Source organism: Eubalaena glacialis, chromosome 6 (genome assembly GCF_028564815.1).
Source record: "Eubalaena glacialis isolate mEubGla1 chromosome 6, mEubGla1.1.hap2.+ XY, whole genome shotgun sequence".
Classification (NCBI taxonomy): Eukaryota; Metazoa; Chordata; class Mammalia; order Artiodactyla; family Balaenidae; genus Eubalaena; species Eubalaena glacialis.
This window is the reverse complement of record NC_083721.1, coordinates 50,216,167-50,234,690: the sequence shown is the minus strand read 5'-3', so window position 1 is coordinate 50,234,690 and position 18,524 is coordinate 50,216,167. Positions and strand designations below refer to the sequence as shown.

General features: G+C 38.8%; 2 protein-coding genes across 7 annotated transcripts in view; one reads left to right on the top strand and one right to left on the bottom strand.

The window, feature by feature from the left end:
* The window catches only part of RPL24 (ribosomal protein L24), a 102,042-nt gene that overhangs the window by 10,584 nt on the left and 72,934 nt on the right, over positions 1-18,524 (top strand). Inside the window, exon 1 of one of the 2 annotated variants that reach the window (XM_061194143.1) lies at positions 2,601-2,607. The exons of the other annotated variant lie outside the window; for it this stretch is intronic. Coding sequence (XP_061050126.1) covers positions 2,602-2,607 — 6 coding nt within the window. The 5' untranslated portion in view covers position 2,601. Of the gene's footprint in view, positions 1-2,600; positions 2,608-18,524 lie in introns of those variants that run through there. 2 annotated transcript variants of the gene reach the window in all.
* NXPE3 (neurexophilin and PC-esterase domain family member 3) overlaps positions 1-18,524 on the bottom strand; it is a 53,755-nt gene that overhangs the window by 26,596 nt on the left and 8,635 nt on the right. The gene's annotated exons all lie outside the window — the stretch shown is intronic.

The following is an 18,524-nucleotide window of genomic DNA, read 5'->3' as shown; positions in this document are numbered from 1 at the left end:
CCAAACTGAGGTAAGGGACATACCCAACTCCAGCCCACTCTAACCATTCTATCCAATTTAAGGGTTGGGGGTAAGACTAAGAAACAATTCTGAAGTTCACAGACTCACTAAAGGACTGAGGATCATAGGACTATAAAATGTTTCACCTCCCCTACACCTCACCCCCACACCACTAAAAGCCTATTAATTGGAGTTCGTTTTACCCAGTACATCATGTCCAGCTTTCAACAAAAATTACAAGACATACTAAAACGAAAAAAATACAGCAATTATCAAGGGACAGGAGGGAGGAATTAGGAATATTTTGTTATTAATAAGGTACCTGCACTACCCATGAAGCAGTATGGTATTATTTGATAGTGGACTTGAGTTGCTTGTAAATGCATACTGAAAACTCTAGGACAACCACTTAAAGTAAAATAAGAAATATAACTGATACACTAAGAAAGGAGACAAAGTGGAATCTATAAAATGCTCAATTAGGGACTTCCCTGGTGGTCCAGTGGTTAAGATTCCGCCTTCCAATGCAGGGGACGCAGGTTCCATCCCTGGTCAGGGAACTAAGATCCCACATGCTGCGGGGCAACTAAGCCCACGTGCCACAACTACTGAGCCCAAGCACCTCAACTAGAGAGCCCGCATGCCACAACTACAGAGCCCACGCACTCTGGACCCTAAGCACCACAACTAGAGAGAAGCCCGTGTGCCACAACTAGAGAGAAGCCCGCACGCCACAACTAGAGAGTAGCCCACATGCCACAACTAGAGAGTAGCCCTCGTGCTGCACAGAGCCTGTGTGCAGCAACGAAAGATTCCCTCATGCCACAACTAAGACCCCATGCAACCAAAAATAAAAATAAATAAATAAAATAAATATATTTTTTTAAAATGCTCAATTAAAACCACAAGAGTCAGAAAAAGAGCAGAAGACAAAAATAGGAACAAAGAACAAGGACAATGAATAGAAAACAGTAACAACTATGGCAGGTATTAATCCAACTATATCAATAATCACCTTGAACATCAATGGACTAAAGGCACCAGTTAGAAGACAGAGGTTGTCAGACTCAATTATATGTTGTCTCTAGGAAACCTACTTTAAATATAAAGACTTATATAGATTAAAAGTAAGTGGATGGAGAAAGATATACCAGGTTAGAACTAATCAAAAGAAAGCAGGAATAGTTATATTAACTTCAGACAGAGTAGACTTCAGAGCAAGGAAATTCATCAGAGATAAAGAAGGATATTACATAATAATAAAAGGGTCAATTCTCCAAGAAGACATAACAATCTTTAACACGTATGTGCCTAACAACAGAAAGTCAAATATGTGAGGCAAACACTGATAGAACTGCAAGAAAAAATAGATGAATTCACTATTGTAGTTAAAGTCTTCAATACCCCACTATCAGAAATGGATGGATCCAGCAAGCAGAAAGTCAGTGAGGACACAGTTGAACTCAACAGCACCACCAATCAACTAGATATGATGGGCATCTATAAACTACTTACCTAGCAACAGCAGATTACACATTCTTCTCAAGCTCACATGAAAGATGCACAAAAACAGATCATATTCTGGGCCATAAAACATACCATAAAAAATTGAAAAGAATAGAAATCATACAATGTCTGCTCTTAGACTACAATGGAATTAAACTAGAAATTAATAACAGAAAGATAGCTAGGAAATCCCAAAATACATGGAGATTAAACAACACGCTTCTGGGAATTCCCTGGCAGTCCAGTGCTTAATACTCCACGCTCTCACTGCTGAGGGCCCAGGTTCAATCTCTGGTCGGGGAACTAAAAAATCTCACAAGCCACGAGGGGTGCCCAATAAATAAATAAACAAATAAATAAATAATAAAATAACATAAACAACACACTTCTAAATAAAACAAGGGTCAAAGAAGAAATATCAATAGAAAATTTAAATCTTTTTAGTTAAATGAAAATGAAAACACAACTTATCAAAATTTACGGGATGCCGTAAAAGTAGGTCTTAGAGGGAAATTTACAGCACTGAATGCACATTATTAGAAAAGAGGAAAGATCTAAAATCAATCATCTAAACTCCAACCTTAGGAAACTAGAAAAAGAAAAGCAAATCAACTCCAAAGTAAGGCGAAGAAAAGAAATTAGAAATTAGAGCAGAAATCAATGAAACTGAAAACAGGAAATCAACAGAGAAAAGACAATGAGGCCAAAAGCTGGTTCTTTGAAAAGATCAATAAAATCAATAAGCCTGCAGCAAGGCTAACTAAGGAAAAAAGACAGGACACAAATTACCATTATCAGAAATGAAAGAAGAGACATCACTACAGATCCCATAGACATTAAAAGGATAATCAAGGGACTTCCCTGGTGGTGCAGTGGTTAAGAATCCGCCTGCCAATGCAGGGGACATGGCTTCAAGCCCTGGTCGGGGAAGATCCCACATGCTGCGGAGCAACTAAAACCATGCGCCACAACTACTGAGCCTGCGCTCTAGAGCCCATGCTTCGCAACAAGAGAAGCCACCGCAATGAGAAGCCCGCGCACCGCAATGAAGAGTAGTCCCTGCTCACCACAGCTAGAGAAAGCCAGCATGCAGCAATGAAGACCCAACATGGCCAAAAATAAATAGGTAAATAAATAAATAAATTTTTAAAAAAAGGATAATCAAGGAATACCACGAACAACTCTATACCCACAAATTTGATAACTGAGATGAAATGCACCAATTCCTTGAAAGATACACTCTGCCAAAACTCATGCAAGAAGAAACAGATCATCTGAATAGGCCTATAATCTCTAGTAAAGAATCTGGATCAACAATTAATGACCTTTCAAAACGGACACCACCAGGCCCAGGTGGGATTCATTGATGAATTCTACCAAATATTTAAGGAAGAAATTGTATCAATTCTCTACACTCTCTGTCAGAATATAGAAGAAGAGGGAATACTTCCTAACTCTTTCTATAAAGCCAGCATTATCCTAATACCAAAACTAGACGACATTACAAGAAAACTATAAATTTCCCTCATAAACACAGATGTAAAATCATCAACAAAATATTAACAAATCAAATCCAACAATGTGTAAAAAGAATTATACACCATGACCAAGTGGGATTTATCCCAGGTATGCAAGAAAGTGCCTTAATAGAACTCCAGTGCTTCCCAAAGACCATGTTTTACACCCTCTTAGAACTGGTCCTTAATCTTCACTTTGGCCTTTCTGCTTAGAAGATGACCTTATAAGGACTTCAGTCTTTTCTAGTTTGGACATTAATTGTTATTTATATTGTGGCATTTTGCTCTAGATACTGTACAACACAATGGCTTTCTAATATTTTGTATCTCAAAATTTTATACTCCGTCTCTAAATTTCAGATGTTTAAGCTCTTTTCTTATTAGTGAGCACATCTGCCTGTTTGACAATAAAGTTTTCTACCAAAAAAAAAAAAAACTCACCTTAGAGCCTTGTAAAATTTCACAGGTAAAGAAAAGGTCCTAATAGCTTGCAGAAAGGAGAACAATGTTACCAATAAAAAAACAAGAATTAGATTGGCATTAGCCTTGTCTTTTGCTATACTGGACACTAGAAGACAGTGGAGCAAAGTTGTAAGGTTCTGAGGGAAAAGGATTTTGAATACAGCATTCTAAATCCAAATACAAATCATACATGAGGGCAAAATAAAGACAATTTCAGACATGTAAGCTTTGTTCCCATGTGCCCTTTCAGAAAAACATTATTTGAAGATTTAACCCAGTAAAATGGAAAGAAAAATCCAAGGAAGTGAAAGACATGAGCAACAGTGAAACCAACCCAGGAATTCAATGAAAAGCAAACTCAGAATAACAGCTGGGCAACAGGTCAAGACAATAATCAGTGAACACTGAAATAGGAAGATAGAGGGCTCTGAGGAAAAAAAAACAAAATGCCTTGAAGAAGCAAGTGGAGGGACTTCCCTGGTGGTCCAGTGGTTAAGACTTCGCCTTCCAATGCAGGGGGTGAGGGTTTGATCCCTGGTCGGGGAACTGGGATGCCACATGCCTCGCGGCCAAAAAACCAAAACATAAAACAGAAGCAATATTGTGGCAAATTCAATAAAGACTTTAAAAATGGTCCACATCAAAAACATCTTAAAAAAAAAAAAAAGGAGAAGAAGCAAGTGGATTCAATTCAACAAATCATATGAAGGAAAATCCTCATGACATGTTACAGAAGGTAGTATTTTCTCTCATCAGAAAAAAAAGGCAACTAGCACTCCAGGAAAAAAAAAAAAAAACAAGAAGAGGTATAAGAAAGTCATCATTAAAATATGAAGCAAATTAAAATGCAGCATGATTAAGCAACTGAGGTAGTGTATAAAAAAGATCCATTTGACCTTGATGTTTGGGACATTCTCCATCAAGAGATATAGATTTGGTTTCAAAGGATCATGTTCTATATTGACTAACATTTATATGATTATCATAATGTTATATTTTTTAAGTATAAGAATCAATCCAGGGTTTCCCTGGTGGCGCAATGGTTGAGAATCTGCCTGCCAGTGCAGGGGACACAGGTTCGATCCCTGGTCTGGGAAGATCCCACATGCCGCGGAGCAACTAAGCCCATGCACCACAACTACTGAGCCTGTGCTCCAGAGCCCATGAGTCACAACTACTGAGCCCACGTGCCACAACTACTGAAGCCCGCGCGCCTAGAGCCCGTGTTCCACAATGAGAGAAGCCACCGCAATGAGAAGCCCGCACACCGCAACAAAGAGTAGCCCCCGCTCGCCGCAACTACAGAAAGCCCGTGCGCAGCAACGAAGACCCAACGCAGCCAAAAATAAATAAATTAAATAAATTTTTTTAAAAAAAGAAGCAATCCATAAAGAGTACACGTTAGCCTTAATTATAGTTAGAGCAATAAAACTAAAGATTATAAAGCCTGATGATGCAAAAGTTATACGCTAGCTAACGGAAGTCAACTGTAAAATAATGCAGAAGTGCTTTTCTTCCTCACTTACAGGAGGGAGTTAAAATGTGCTATCTAATGCTATTAGGGAAAGAAAAGGTCTAAATACATTATTTTAATGCACAGAAATAAAAATAATTTTACAAAGTTTAGAAAGAGAGTGACAGAAAGTGTGAGTCAGCAGAAGACGTCATCTTTCATTATCTTAACAGGAACAGCAGTATCAACCAACATCTACTAAGCACCTATGCGCCGGACACTCTTTTGAAGACTTTACATAAATCTTTTAATACAATGTTTAAATTATCCCATGAGATAAGTCCTATTATTATGCCATATGATAGACAAGGAAACTGAGGCAATGAATGGCTTGATAATTTGCCCAAGGTCACATAGGTTATAAGCAGCAAACCTCAACTAGAACCCAAGCAGTCTGAGTTCGGTCTGTGTTTTAACTTAACCAACCATGCTGCACTGCCTGATGTGGAAAGGTCAGAAGGTACAGTGTAAAGCTGACAAAACAAGATATAACTGTGTAATGTGTAATTAGTGCTAACTAAGCAAATAATTAAAAACAAGCAGTTACATCCAAGAAACAACATTGAGAGTGAAGACTGGGGAGGGAATTCAATTATGTACTTAATATCACTCTCTATTCTTTCAAGTGTTTTACACTTTTCATTAATTATTTTCTTAATAGACAGAAGGACAGATGAACAAATGGATGGGAAAAATAGCTATGTACCTGCAATACTGTGATTTGTAAGAAATATGCATTTGGTCTTCATCCACAGCTCCTGGCTCACAGCTCCCAAAATCCTTGGCAGCGATAAGAGCAATGGGAGCATCTTTTGCTGTAATATTTGGTTTCGTGTCCTCAGTTCCTGAAAACACTTCAGAGTCATAAACGGGAAATGGGTGCCTTGTTCTTCGTTACAAGCCCCTTTCCACCACAGCAGGGTGTATGTTACTGAGGTGGCTTTTGGAAAGCACCTGAGGATGGGGGCTGGTTGGGTTGTCAGGAGAACCAACCACGATTAGAGGGTTGGAACTTTCAGTCCCACCCTTGACCTCCACCCATGGAGGCTGAATCAATAACACCTATGGAATAAAGCCTCCATAAAAACCCAAAACGATGGGGTTTGGAGAGCTTCCGGGTTGGTGAACACATGGAGATTCAAGGAGAATGGTGCACTCAGAGCATGGAAGCTCTATGTCCTTCCCATATACCTTGCCCTATGCATCTCCTCCTTCTGGCTGTTCCTGAGTTATAATTGTTTATAATAAACCAGTAATCTTGTAAGTAAAATGTTTCTCTGATTTCTGTGAGCTGCTCTAGCAAATTAATTGAAGCCAAGGCTGAGATCACTGGAACTTCTGATCTATAGTCAGTCAGAAGCACAGGTGACAACCTGGACTTGTGACTGGCATCTGAAGTTGGGGTTGGGGGAGAGTCGTATAGGACTGAGCCCTTAACCTGTGGGATTTGATGCTATCTTCAGATAGACAGTGTTGTTACCAAACCAAACTTGGGTCCACTCTCCTGCTCACAGCAAAGCCAATCTACTGACACCAGGTTGTGAGGAAGTAAAGTGCAGCGTTTATTGTAAAGCGCCAAACTAGGAGTCCAGGGCAGCTAGTGCTCAGAAACACCCCAATTCCCGAATGGGTTTCAGGGAAGCATTTTTAAAGGGAAGGTGAGGGAGGGGAGTCACAGGGTATATGATCAGCTCGTGCACAACTCTCTGACTGGTTGATGGTGTGGTAGCAAGGCGGTGTCACAGGGGTTAACATTATCAATCTTCAGGTTTCAGATGGTCTGGGGGCTATGTGCTCGTGATCATCAAATAGTTAACTTCTTCTATTTGGTGGGCGTTTTAGCATCTGTAAAACAACTCAGGAATGTGTATCAGATACTGTTATCTATGTATTTCAGGGAGGAACTATAGATACTGTGACTGCCATGTGGCTGATTTACTGTTTCAATTGTTACCAGTTCTCCTGGCCCAACTGCTACTTTTGTCACTATATTGTCCTTTCAATCATTAATTCTTGGGCCAGGCTTTTGTGACTCTCGGGAGGCCTGAGAAACTACAGCTTTTCTACAAAGGACAGGCAGGCAGAGGACCTGGGGGAGGGGGTCTGTCCAGGAAGGGCCCATAGGGTCCTGCTCACTTACAGTGTCAGAATTGATTTGAACTGTAGGTCACCCTGCTGGTGTCCAAGAATTGCCTGGTGGTATGGAAAAATCCCCCCTACCCACATTGGAAATTGGGTGCAGGATCTTTTTAGTACCTAACCCAGGGAACTGCATCTGACATTATGCAATAAGTTAAATTGCAAGGGAAAACAACAACAGCAAAGCAAAACTGAAAATCACTCTCCTCAATAGCTAGTATTACCTGTTATAAACCACTTAAACAAGGCCTCAGGCTCCCCATCTACGCCAAATCACTTCAAAATCCTATACGAGGTAAACGTAATGCCAAACAAGGAAAAAATAATCCCAAAATACAAAAGGATTTTTAATGATCTTCTTAGATTCTGTATTTTTTCCCTTTCATTTTACACTTGTATCCAGACACTCTCAATTAGAAGAATTTCATTAGGCTCCTTCATTTTAAAGGAACACACAGTATTATTTGTTCATTAAAAAGGGTAATAATGACTTTAAAAATTTTTCCCTAGCAGAGTTGACATCAGCGTCATGACACGGCATAAGACATTCCTCCTTTTTTGTCCAAGACACTCCTCCTTTTTTGTCCCCCTTTATAACAACAAATTAGGCACCCATCCAAAAACAAAAGTGCCTCTGTGGGAATTGTGGGATCCAGTACCACATGCCAAGGGACCTAGGAGGAGTCTCGACCACATGTGTATCTGGTAATAGGCAGATAAACCTCAGTGAAGACAGCATAGCCAGTGAACTTGTCCCAATCCCTCTTGGCCATAGACAGGGAAAACCTGGAGCGTGCTGACCCAGGCAGATACCAACAGATGAGAAAGAATTTGTAGAAATCCAGTCTTCCCAAGGGCAAATCCCAGAAAGAAAAAAAATACAAGTTGGATGTGACTAAGAGGGTACGAGGAACTTTGCCAGCACTGCCCCTCCCCACACAAAACAAGCCCAGGGCTGAACAACCCAGGAGCGCCCTCTTCCAAGAGGGAAAAGGAGAGTGGCAAGTAGAGCCCAGCTACCCCCACTGTGAGAGAAACCCATTTAACTCAGCAGCACCCCAAGTACTGAGGTGGGACCTCCATGACTGGAGGGAGGGAAGGGATCAGGAAAGAGGCAGATAAGAATATCAAAGGGCACTGAAGGGATGCAGTTCCTGCTAACTGTGCTCAGGACTTTAGCAGGGAGTTCACCCACGAGCCCATGGGAGACCCTCACCCGACAATCTTTCCACAGAGCCCACGGGCACTCCCAATGCCCTGAGTGCTAAACCCACACCTCCCCACACTCTGGAATCAGCAGCTCCTGTGCATGCTCCCAAATGAGGCAGTAAGTGAGACTCTGCTAAACAGAACACTATCAGTTTCTGTGGACAAGGGAGAAACACAAACTTAAGCCATAGTGCCTCCTTCTGGAAAACAAAAGCTTAACAGCAGCTAGCCTGGTGGATTGTACGAAAAGGTTAAGAACTGTGCCACAGGAAGAAGCAAGACATGGGAAGCAAGCGTACCCGTACAAGGGCAGAAAAAAACACAGATAAAACAGGACTAATGAACATTTTATCCCATCTAAAGGCAACTAGTAAGACAGGAGGAGGTATCTGCTATTTCAGGTGTGAAAGCAGCAATGCAAATACACAAGGAACATAAAGAATCAAGGAAACATGTCATCACCAAAAGACAACAATAATCCTCCAATAACCAAGCTCAAAGGCACAGAATTAACGACCTAGAAGATAAAGAATTCAAAATAGCTGTTTGAGGAAACTCAATGAGCTACAATAAAACATAGACAAGTCAAAATATACATGAACAAAATCAGAAACTTACAAAGAGATAGAAATCATAAAGAAGAAGCAAATGGAAATTTTGGAGCTGAAAAATTCCATGAATAAAATGGAAAAAATGCAATAGAGAGCATCTATAGCAAAGGAGATCAAATGGAAGACTGAATAAGGGAGCTAGAGGACAGGAACTTTGAAATAAACCAATCAGAAGAGAACACAGGAAAAAAAGAATGAAAAAGAGCATAGAAAGCTTACATGATCTATGCGATGCCACCAAATGTACAAATATTAGAATAATCAGGGTTTGAGAGAGAGTAGAGAGGGAAAAGGGGGCAGAGTTTATTTAAAGAAATAATAACTGAGAACTTCCCAAACCTAGGGATATACTTGGACAACCAAGTTCAAGAAGCTAATAGATCACCCTATTATCTCTATGCAAAAAGACCTTCTCCAAGACACATTATAATGAAACTGTCAAAAAACAAGCATAAAGAGAGAATCCTAAAAGCAGCCAAAGGAAAAAATATTGTAATCTACAAAAGAATGCCCATTCGGCTCTCAGTGGATTTCTAAGCAGAAAACCTACAGGCCAGGAGAGAGTGGATAACATATCCAAAGTGTTGAAAGAAAAAAATTGCCAGCCAAGAATACCCAGAAAAGTTATCCTTCAGATGTAAAGGAAAAATAAAGACTTTCCTTGACAGACAAAAGCTGAGGGAGTTCATCACCACTAGACCTGCCTTGCAAGAAATGCTGAAAGGAGCTCTTCAAGCTGAAATGAAAAGATTCTAGTGACATGAAAACATACAAAAGTATACAACACACTGGTGAAGATAAATATACAGATTTAGAAAACTCTAATTCTGTAATAGGATGGTGTGTTAACCACTTAACTATAGTATAAAGGTTAAAGAAAATAACTACAGCTACTATAACTTGTTAACAAATACACAGTACAAAAAGAGGTAAACTGTGACATCAAAAATATAAAAGGGAGGGAATAAAAAGGTGGAGCTTTGTGTGCAATTGAAGTTATGCTGTTATCAGCCTAAAATGGTCTGCTTTATCTAAGAAATGTTTTATGTAACCACGAAACAAAAACATAAAGAAAATTCACAAAAGTGAAAGAAATGAAAACAGAGCATACCACCATGGAAAATCACCAATTTACAAAAAAAGGAAGGCATAAACAGAGGGGAAAAGAAACAATGAAAATGCAAAACAAATAGAAAGGAATTAATAAGATAGCATTAATAAGTCCTTATGTATCAATAAATACTCTAAATGTAAGTGGATTGAATTCACCAAACAAAAGGCACAGAGTGGCTGAATGAATAAAAAAATAAGACCCAACTACATGCAGCCTACAACAGATTCACTTCAGATTTCATGACACAAAAAGACTCAACATGAAGGGGTGGAAAAAGACATTACATGCAAATAGAAACCAAAAGAAAGGGGGTTATCTATACTTATATGAGACAAAATAGGCTTTAAACCAAAACCAGTAACAAGAGATAATGAAGATCATTATATGATGATAAATGGGTCAATACATCAAGAAAATATAACAATCATAAATCTATACCTACCCAATGTCAAAACACCTAAATCTATTATGCAAATACTAACAAAACTGAAGGGAAAAATAGACATTAATATAGTAATAGTAGGGGGCTTCAATACCCCAGTTTCAGCAATGGATGGATCCCCCAGACAGATAATCAATAAAGAAGCATTGGACTGGAACCATATATTAGATCAAATGAACCTAAGAGACGTTTATAGAACATTCAATCACAGCAGTAGAATACACATTCTTCTCAAGTGCACATGGAACATGCCCCAGTTTAGATCACATGATAGGCCACAAAGCAAGTCTTAGTAAATTTAAGAAGAATGAAATCATACCAAGTATCCTTTTTGACCACAGTGGTATGAAACTAGACATCAACAACAAGAGGAAAGCTGGAAAATCTACAAATATGTAGAAATTAAACAACGTACTCCTGAACAACCAATAGATCAAAGAATAAGTCAAAAGAGAATATTTTTAAATATCTCAAAACAGATGAAGCTGGAAATAACATACTAAAACCTATGGAAAACCTACCACAAAAGCAGTTCTGAGAGGGATGTTCATGGCAATAAATGTATATATTAAGAAAACAGATCTCATGCAACCTAACTTTACACCTCAGGGAAGTAGAAAAAGAAGAACAAACTAAGCCCAAAGTTAGCAGAAGGAAAGAAATAAAGATCACAGTGGAAATAAATGAATTAGAGACCAGAAAAGCAACAGAAAAGATCAACAAAACTAAAAGCTGGTGTTAAAAATTAACACCAAAACTTCTCAAACTCTTCCAAAAAGTTGAAAAGGAGAGGACACTCCCAAATTCACTTTATGAGACCAGCGTTACCCTGATACCAAAGCCAGATAAGGACACTACAAGAGAACTAAACTATAGGCCAACATCCCTGATGAATACAGATGCAAAAATTCTCAACAAAATATTAATTCAACAATATATTAAATTCAACAATATATTAAAAGGATACATACCATGGCCAAGTGGGATTTATCCCTGGGATGCAAGTATGGTTCAGCATACACAAAACAATAAATGTGATACACCATATTAATAGAATGAAAACGTATTTGATAAAATACAACACCCTTTCATGATAAAAACCTCTCAACAAACTGGGTATAGAAGGTAAATTTAAAAAGGCTATTTACAACAAACCCACAGCTAATATCACACTCAATGGTGAAAGATTAAAAGCTTTTATTCTAAAATCAAGAACAAGACAAGGATGCCCACAGTCACCACTCTGATTCAACATAGTACTAGAAGTGTCAGCTAGAGTAATTAGGCAAGACAAAGAAATAAAAGGCATCCAAATCAGAAATGAAGAAGTAAAACTGTCATTATTTGAAGATGATATCATCTCATACAGTTGACCCTTGAACAATGCAGAGGTTAGGGGCACTTACCCTCCACACAGTCGAAAATCTGCATATAACTTATAGTCAGCCCTCCATATACACGGTTTCTCCATATCTGCAGTTCCACATCCATAGATTCAACCAACTGTGGATTATGTAGTACTGTAGTATTTACTACTGAAAAAAAATCCATGTATAAGTGAACCCATACAGTTCAAACCCATCTTGTTCAAGGGTCACCTGTATTTAGAAAATCCTAAAGACTCAATCAAAAAACTGTTGGAACTAATCAACAAATTCAGTAAAGCTGCAGGATATAAAATCAACATACAGAAATTAATTGCATTTCTATACACTAACAACAAAACATCTGGAAAAAAAATAAAGAAAACTATCCCATTCACAGTAGCATCAAAAATAATAAAATAATTAGGAATAAATTTAACCAAGGAAGTGAAAGATCTATACAATGAAAACTTTGATGAAAGAAACTGAAGTAGACATAAACAAATGGAAAGAGAGCCCATGTTCATAGATTGGAAGAATTAATATTGTTAAAACACCTATACTAACAGAGTCATCTATAGATCCAGTGAAAACCCTATCAAAATTCCAATGGCATTTTCCACAGTAATAGAAAAAACAATCCTAAAATTTATGTGGAACAACAAAAGATCCCAAATAGCCAAAGCAATCCTGAGAAAAAAGAACAAAACTAAAGGTATCACACGTCCTGATTTCAAACTGCACTACAAAGCTATAGTAATCAAAACAGTATGGTACTGGCATAAATACAGACATATAGACCAATGGAATACAATCAAGAGTTCAGAAATAGGGAGACAATCTGACCCCGCCCACCTGTGGATGACTGCAGACAAGAAGAAATTAACACATCCCCTCCCCAAAGCTGGCCATTCCAGGGGATACTTGCAAAACTTATGGCGCTTTTACTTTACTTCCTCATCTCCTACCCCTCTCTGTCCTATAAAAGAAACTGGCATCCAAACCCCCATAAGATGGTTTATCGGAGACACTAATCTGCCATCTTCTCGGTCTGCTGGCTTTCCGAATAAAGTCATACTTCTTGCCTCACAAAAAAAAAAAAAAAAAAAAAAAAAAGAGTTCAGAAATAAACCTCCACATAAGCAGTCAACTAATATTTGATAAGGGAGCAAACAAATACTCAATGAGGAAAGCATAGTCTCTTCAAAAACGGTGCTGGGAAGACTGGATAACCACAAACAAACAAATGAAATTGAACCCCTATCTTACACCACTCACAAAAAATGAACTCAAAATGGATTAAAAACAAACATAAGATCTGATATTGTAAAATACTAGAAGAAGAAGCACCTTGGCATCGGTCTTGGCAATGATTTTTTTAGATATGACACCAAAAGCACAAGCAACAAAAGCAAAAATCAACAGGGGGTATTACGTCAAACTAGAAAGCTTCTGCACTGCAATAGATAGCTCCAATAAAATGAAAAGATAACCCATGGAATGGGAGAAATATTTGCAACCTATATATCAGATAAAGGGTTAATATCTAAAATATATAGAGAACTCATACAACTCAATAAGAATAACAACAAAATCCAATTTTAAAAATGGGCAGAGGGGTACTTCCCTGGTGGCACAGTGGTTAAGAATCTGCCTGCCGATGCAGGGGACATGGGTTCGAGTCCTGGTCCAGGAAGATCCCACATGCCATGGAGCAACTAAGCCTGTGCACTACAGCTACTGAGCCTGTTCTCTAGAGCCCGCAAGCCGCAACTACTGAGCCCACATGCCTAGAGCCCGTGCTCCGCAACAAGAGAAGCCACCGCGATGAGAAGCCCATGCACTGCAACAAAGAGTAGCCCCCACTTGCCACAACTAGAGAAAGCCAGCGCACAGCAACAGAAACCCAACACAGCCAAAAATACATAAATAAATAAATAAATAAACGGGCAGAGGAACTAAATACACATTTTTTCCAAAGAAGACATCCAAATGGTGAACAGGTACATGAAAAGATGATGAACAACATTAATCATCAGGGAAATGCAAATCAATACCATGATAAGATATCACATCACACCTATCAGAATGGCTATCATAAGGAAGATAAAGAGGATAGGGAGAGAAGGGAACCCTTATACACTGTTGTTGGGAATGTAAATTAGTTCAGCTGCTACAGAAAACAGCATGAAGGTTCCTCAAAAAATTAAAAACTGAACTATCATATGATCCAGCAATCCCATTTCTGGGTATATATCCTAAGGAAATGAAAAAAGGTATAAAAAAAGATATCTGCACACCGGTGTTTACTGTAGCATTATTCACAATAGCCAAGATATGGAAAGAACCTAAGTCCATTGATGGATGAATAAAGAAAATGCAGTGTGTGTATATATATATATATATATATACACACACACGCACAATGGAATATTATGCTAAGTGAGATGAGTCAGACAGAGAAAGACAAATACTCCATATCACTTACATGTGAAATCTAAAAAAACTGAACTCCGCAATTCCCTGGCAGTCCAGTGGTTAGGACTCCATGCTTTCACTGCCAAGGGCCCAGGTTCAATCCCTGGTAGGGGAACTAAGATCCCACAAGCCATGTGGTGCGGCCAAAAAAAAAAAAAAAAAAAGGAATAAAGTGTTAAAAAAAAAAGCTGAACTCGTGAAAACAGAGAATAAAATGATTACCAGGGGCTAGGGGATTGGGGAATTAGGGAGATATTGTTTAAGGGTACAAACTTGCAACTAGTAGATAAATAAGTCCTAGAGATCTAACGCATAGCATAGTGACTGTAGTCAACAATACTGTATTATTGTATTAATATAAATATAATAAGTTTATGTAACAAACTTCAAAGTTGCTAAGAAACAAGATCTTAATTGTTCTCACCATAAAAAGAAATGATAATTATGTGACATGATAGAAGTGCTAGCTAACACTATAGTGGTAATCATATTACAATACATAAATGTATCAAATCAACACATCATACACCTTAAACTTATACAACGTTATATGTAATTTATATCTCAATTTTTTAAAAACAGAAAAATTTCCCTTACCTACTGATTACCTTTTAGGAAATATTCCAGCCTCCCTCTCCTTTTTAGTTGTTGTGAGGCTATGACAAACCACTAAGGACCAAACCATGCACTGTGTGCTCACAGCATGCCTCCTTCTCCTTTCTTTTTCCTCTCTTCCTCTCCCATGGTCACTCTTGTTCCTTGGGTAGCCACCAGCTACCAACTCAAGGCCAGCAAACTGACCCATACAGCCCAATCCAAGAATCACCAGATGATCGGTGCTAAGTCACCTGAATTTTACTTAAAAATGAAAAAGAATGCAAAAATGTCAATTTACTTAATTTTCCCAAATGATAACCCTATTCTAGGCCAGTAACAAGGGCAGCTTCAAGGTCTGCCATCTTTTTAGATTCAGAGCCAAGAGGAAACACTAATGGTCACTCCTGGAGCCACTGTAAGGTGTGGAATGGAGTGAACACTATGCTTGCCTGTCCCACAGGCCTGTTTCACTCCTGTCTACTGAAACACAACACTGCTGTTTACTAACCTGTCAGCTCAGGGGCGGGCCTGACTGATCAAAGAATAATCCCAAGTGACTGATTCAGGAATGGGCCTGTGACCCAATTCTGTTCTATGAAAAGCTGCTGCATGTTTCTGATGGATTCATGCACCCGAATCCAGACACCACCAGTACTCTGGGAACAGCTCTCTGAATTTTACTTGCCAATGAAAAAAATGCAAGTAACTCTTGAGAATATTTTGAGGGAAAAAATTGTATCTCAAGCTGGACATGTACAAGAAAGCAACCACCTGTTGCTGTGGCAGCGACCTAAAATCCAACCATGAAAGAGGATGCCATAGACAAAGCTAATGCACAGAGGGCACAGCTGAGAGACTTACAGAGAAATGGAGCCTGAACTATGCTCAACATAGCAAAATGAATTATGCCCAACTATACCTCCTGACTTCTATTCTAAATGAATATTATTCCTTAATATTAAAGCCAGATTGAATCAGCTTTATTTGCAGCCAAAAGCCCTAATACACTGGTACTGTTTTCATAATCAGAAAACATATATATTTAAAATATCAGTGAATAAGGAAAAAACAAATAAATACAGGCCATGCTCAATGAGAGGTTATCAGAGAACTAAGAGAGAATTCTCCCTACAAACTTTTGCTAGATATTGATATATATCTCCTTCTCATATGTGATATTTTTTCTCCCATGGTTTCTACCTGCATCATTCTAATCTCCACTTCCGTCATCATATCACCTCCACCTTCTTGCCACTCTCTTACAAAGACCCATGTGATTATATTGGGCCCACCCAAATAATCCTGAATAATATCCTTATCTCAAGATTCTTAACTTAAACTTGTCTGCAAAGTCCCTTTTATCAGATAACATATTCACAGGTTCTGAGAATTCAAACACTGACATCTTTGGGGGCTTTATTCAGCCTACCATATATACCAACATGATAATAAGTCCTTTACATTCAGAGACTTCTAGAAATTCAGAAATCTGTGAATTCACTATAGTAGTTGCTCTACTCACATCACCTAACTAGAGAGGTTTTGCTAGTTTGTGGATCTTATTTGTTCCTCTATTTGTTTAACTGAATTTGGCCAAATCTTAGGAAATGTGGGGATTTTGGTGTGACACATCTGAGATGGAGCAAACGGGATGTCCTAGGATTTGTATTTTTTAAACCTCCATGAATTATTTCGAATTTATTCAACTTTCATTCAATAAATCTTTATTAATATTTCAGAAGCTGAAGAATTTAAAGTATCTAACCACATTTTATGTTGGAAAACTAAGTAAAAATGTAATAGTCGTGACAAAGGAAATATTCCTTTCTTAAATTTCAAAAAACTCTGCATATACAGTATAAAGGAGACTAACTTGAGCATGAGATGAGGAAACAAAAACATGAAGGAGACCTGTTACCAATGGAAAGAATATTTGCTGCATTTAGTGCTGTTTGTTTTGTTTGTTTATCTTCACCAACTCTGAATTTGGCATATTTGAAAATGCTTTTTCTCCCCTTACCACCTGTGATGGTTAATTTTCTTATGTGATATTTTTAATTAAAATTGAATCTGTGCTTTTTAGAAAATACTCAGATACTCTAATTGCAAGGAGAGTACAATCAGGCTCAGAAGCCTAGGACAGACCAGGGATTAAGGGATGGGAGACGACCAAGGTTCAGAGCCTTTCCAACTCCCCACTCCCCACCCCAAGCTTCTTTAACAATTATCATCATAGTAATAAACTGAACAGTTTAAAAGTCATAACAATACTCTCAGCCTGGACAAGATAACCTCTTTAGACGAGGGAAAGTGTCTCACCACACTCCACTAAAAGATCTATTTATATTTTCAATATTAAAATTGTCCTACATCATTTATATTACTGCCACCTCCCTTCTCCATTATTGTTCGGTTTGTGTTCGTGCAGATAGCTAGCGCTGTTAGTGGACATTCTCCAGAAGTTTCCAAGAACTACAGCAGGACTATTAGGGGAATTCCTAACAATAATTCCTAACATTCCTTCCTGATTATAATGACATTAACGATGTGGGACTATAGCCTAACCTCTCAAGTCTCTCTTTCTCCTACCTCCTCGGCCGTCCTAGACCTACACAACTATCCTCTCTATTCTTACCCCCAGGCTGTTGAACGTGGTAAAACAAAACACACACTCACAAAACCAATGCAAGTAAGCACCATGCACACATATGATCTTGAAAGTTATTGCCCCTCTATCATCCTGCAGGGTCAGCTCCATCTTCCACCCCCATTCTTTCAAGCCCCTACGTACCAACCTCCTGGGCTCCACCCTCCTTCCACCTTCCACCTCCTCTCTAGGCAAGCACTCCCTCAATGTCTTACCTTCCAGCAGCAAATGTATCTACATTGCCAACCATTATAACATTTTTCCCTCTTAGGTCAGAGGAAGGAGCATGGCTCCTTCTACATAATTAATAATAAAATGATAACAAGAACACTCACAATGTACCATGTCCCTCATTCTACATAGTTATTGCTCCATCTGTACTCTAGGTCCCATCCTCTCCTCCTCCCCTTGGTCCATTAATCCTTCTTTCCAGCTCCTCTATGAACTCTCTCCCCTCAAATGCAAGTCCTTCAGACTTCCACTTGCAGCCAAGATACAGAAACAGTGAGATTTACTCCTCCACCTGAAACAGTGGTTTTCCAGACACTGCACATCAGACAACAAAAGACATGATGCCTGAAAGATGGGAAATAAAGGAAATGATCCCTATGACTGATTGCCCTTTGCTTACAGCCTTGAGAGCATCTCCAGGCTGCAGCAGCAAGAGGGGAACCCAGGTGGAGCCTGGAGAACCCCCTAAATTGAGGAGATGAGCTGAGAGTCTTAAAAGACCAAGCTGATTAGAATCCACAGGACAGTAACAGTAGGAGACAGCTGCACAAAGAACTCAGGAGATCTACAGAGAGTCCTAATTAAGTATTCAGCAGAGTACTGAAGAGCACAAGTGTGTAAGGAAACTCCTGGAGGCTGGGGAAAGAACCACACGACAGCATGAGAGAAAACAGTAACCTGAGCTCCCACAGGG